General features: G+C 48.8%; 1 protein-coding gene across 1 annotated transcript; it reads left to right on the top strand.

The window, feature by feature from the left end:
- The first annotated feature begins 894 nt into the window (after positions 1–894).
- Positions 895–2584, top strand: LOC147888116 (uncharacterized). Its single transcript, XM_087393089.1, has one exon. It carries the CDS (start codon positions 1158–1160, stop codon positions 2205–2207), a length of 1050 nt encoding a protein of 349 aa, XP_087249215.1. The 5' UTR covers positions 895–1157; the 3' UTR covers positions 2208–2584.
- Positions 2585–3124: the final 540 nt, after the last annotated feature.

The raw sequence follows: 3124 nt of genomic DNA, 5'->3' as shown, positions 1-3124 counted from the left end.
GAGAGATGAGATTGTTATGTGGGGTAAGGGGGTTGATTTGTCGTTTTGATCTTGAAAGTGTGTGGGTGTGGGTATGGGTGTGCATATGCCCTACGAGAGAGAGAGAGAGAGAGAGAGAGAGAGAGAGATGAGATTTTTATGTGGGGTAAGGGGGTTGATTTGTCGTTTTGATCTTGAAAGTGCGTGGGTGTAGGTATGGGTGCGCATATGCCCTACGAGAGAGAGAGAGAGAGAGAGATGAGATTTTTATGTGCGGTTGATTTGTCGTTTTGATCTTGAAAGTGTGTGGGTGTGGGTATGGGTGTGCATATGCCCTACGAGAGAGAGAGAGAGAGAGAGTGTGTGTGTGTGTGTGTGTGTGTGTGTGGGGGGTGTTTGTTTTTTTCACACATACAAAGTGTGTAGCGTGTTGAGTGGGAGGCATACATGCAGAAAAGGTCATATCATGTTTGGGAGTGTGGAGTCTTGGTGTTCTGTGCGCGTGCATGAGTGTAGGTAATAATACGAGGCAAAGTGATAGGTGTGGGGGGCAGGTATGTGCTGTGAAGTAAGAACTTGCAAGGGGGTGAATAAAAATTCACATAAATAAACGAGTGTGAAAACGGAAGAAAGCCGGGGGAGAAAAAATGCGTAAAAAAGAAAACGATGGGAAGGGGGTGACGTGGACGAGAGGGAGGGGGACACGTGGAGGGAAGCGTTGGGAATGCGGACGAATGGGAGGAGGGAATGCGCGTCTACTGCGGGGAATGGAATGATTACAAGAAGGGAATGGACGTCGGGAGGCGGGTTCTGTGGGGAATGGACGTGGGGGACGGGGTTCACTGGGGGAATGGACGTCGGGAAGGAGGGTTCTGGGGATCCACTAACTCTGCCATCACCTCAAGCGCACCTGCCCTTGCCCTCCGCCCTTCCGACACTCCATCAAGCTTTGTTCCCTTTCTTCCTCTTCTTCTTCTTCGTCTTCTCCATCGCCGTAGCTCTGCTCCGCCATAGCTCTGCTTTCTTCCTCCTCAAGCTCCCTTCTCCCGGCATTTTCATCGCCATCTCCTCTCCCCATGTTTTGCTCCCCTTCCTTTGATCACATCTCCTTCAATTCTCTCTAGCTTACCCCTCTTTCCGTTTTCCAGGGCCACGAATTCCACCCCTCCCCTCCCCAGATGCTCGCCTCCACCTCCCCCTGCCCCCTTCCCGAACGTCGCTCCAAACCTCACCCCAAGCAAAACCTCAAATGCCCCCGTTGTGACTCCATGGACACCAAGTTTTGCTACTACAACAACTACAGCCTCACGCAGCCCCGCTACTTTTGCAAATACTGCAAGCGCTATTGGACCGTCGGGGGAGCTCTGCGGAACGTTCCGGTTGGTGGTGGCTTGAGGAAGAACAAGAGATCGAAGCAGAAAGCTGTTGGGAACGCGGATGCAGCTGCAGCCAAAGCTTCTCCATCTCGCTTTGCAGAAGAGATGATCCACGACAAACCGCATGCTCCAGACCCCACGCTCAGCGCCAGCAGCGAAGACTCGCCTCACCATGCTTCAGCCTCGGCGCAAGAAGTGGCGAATTTCCGCTTTTCTGATTTCCGGTACTCCAATTCCCCTCACGGCGCCAAGTATCCCTTCGATTCCTCGCGTATGTTTGAGGCAGGTGAGCAAGCTTCTCTAGGAAGCTCTCTTCAGCATTTCGGCTCTGGCGAACTCCGGAACGCCCCCGCCCCACAGTACTTCCCTCGGTACAGCTTCGGCTTGGCGCTAGAAGGCATACAGAAGAACGAAGCCAGCCCTGTGGATTACACTCTCGCAGCTCCTGTGAAGTCCGAGCAGCCTCAGCAATCCAACAGCGAAGAGATGTCCGAGGTGCTTGAATCAACGCTTCAAGAAGGGGTAGAACCAAGTTATTCGAATCAGGAATTGGAGCAGCATGGAAGCGTGGATCAGCAGAGGCAAAGCCGCTACAGCACCAAGGCTAATCTTCCTGCAGGCAACGAGTTACTTCATGAACCAGGCAAATTCATCAACAACAGCAAATTAAACGACAACTCCGCAGCTGCCGGAACGCAAGACGCAGGATCTGATGAAGCCAGCAGTGGATTGAACTTCCCTTACAGCTACTGGCAGCATCTCTCGGATGGATCGTTCGGAGGAACAGCCGATTTCTTCAGCTACATTCCAGGAACGTCCGATTGGTCGCATTTCGATTCAGGTCCTGGTTGAGCTCTGCAAAAACATTTAGGCAAAATTTTCACGGGATTAGAAACAGAAGAATGTGCACGAGATTATGGGATCTGCATGCTTTGGCTGGCACATACATTTCTGAGCTGAATCAAAGCTATTAAAATGGTATGGGTCTGCATGCTTTGCCCTGTAACAGACTTTTTAATGCTATTAGCAAATCGTCTGCGATGGCGATTATGCTCTATCTTTGATTGTTTTCAGTACTGTGGCTCGACGAAATCGTAATCGTCCCGCCGCTGCTCTGGTGAAAGGTAGTCCTTAGATCTGTGCGTTGCATGTATCTTATTTTCGTCCAAAGCTGTAGATTTGCGTTGCCGGATTGTTGCAGACCTGTCTGTGACTTCAATTTGCGTTGGCTTATGGGCGTATATAGATTCAAAGATTTGAACCGTTTTGGCTGGAAATCAGTTTTGCTTTATAATAAATTGCTGCAACCCATAATCTAACCATTGCTCTTTCAATTGATTGCCCTTTATTTGCATTAACCGCTCAATTGTTGACACCCCTTTTGTTTGATTGTAGTCAATTAATTTTTTAGACCCTTTTGTTTGATTGCAGTTATACCAATCGATTAGAGACACCAATCCCACTTATACTTATGTGAAAGATCCTTTGCTAGGGTTATAGTTCTCTACTTGGGACGTTTAGTTCGAAAGCACTTCGCAACAATTGACTCATGAGCTCCATCCCTTAGTTAGGACACATGTCTCATCACTATCATAGACATTGTCATGCCATATTATTGGTCTTCAATTGATAGGAAATCTTGTCTTAATATGGAAGTGATTCCGATATAGAAAGGAGTAGAACCTAGGATTGTAGTCTTAGACTTAAGTCCAATTTCCCATGTAGCTCTTTGGTCAAAGTTGCATAGAAGGAGAAAGCCTCTATACTCC

The sequence above is a fragment of the Dipteris shenzhenensis genome, chromosome 22 (assembly GCF_047967505.1).
Source record: "Dipteris shenzhenensis isolate YYH24624 ecotype China chromosome 22, Dip_SZ_1.0, whole genome shotgun sequence".
Classification (NCBI taxonomy): domain Eukaryota; kingdom Viridiplantae; phylum Streptophyta; class Polypodiopsida; order Gleicheniales; family Dipteridaceae; genus Dipteris; species Dipteris shenzhenensis.
The sequence above is the reverse complement of the archived record's forward strand: the minus strand, read 5'-3'. Positions and strand labels throughout refer to the sequence as shown.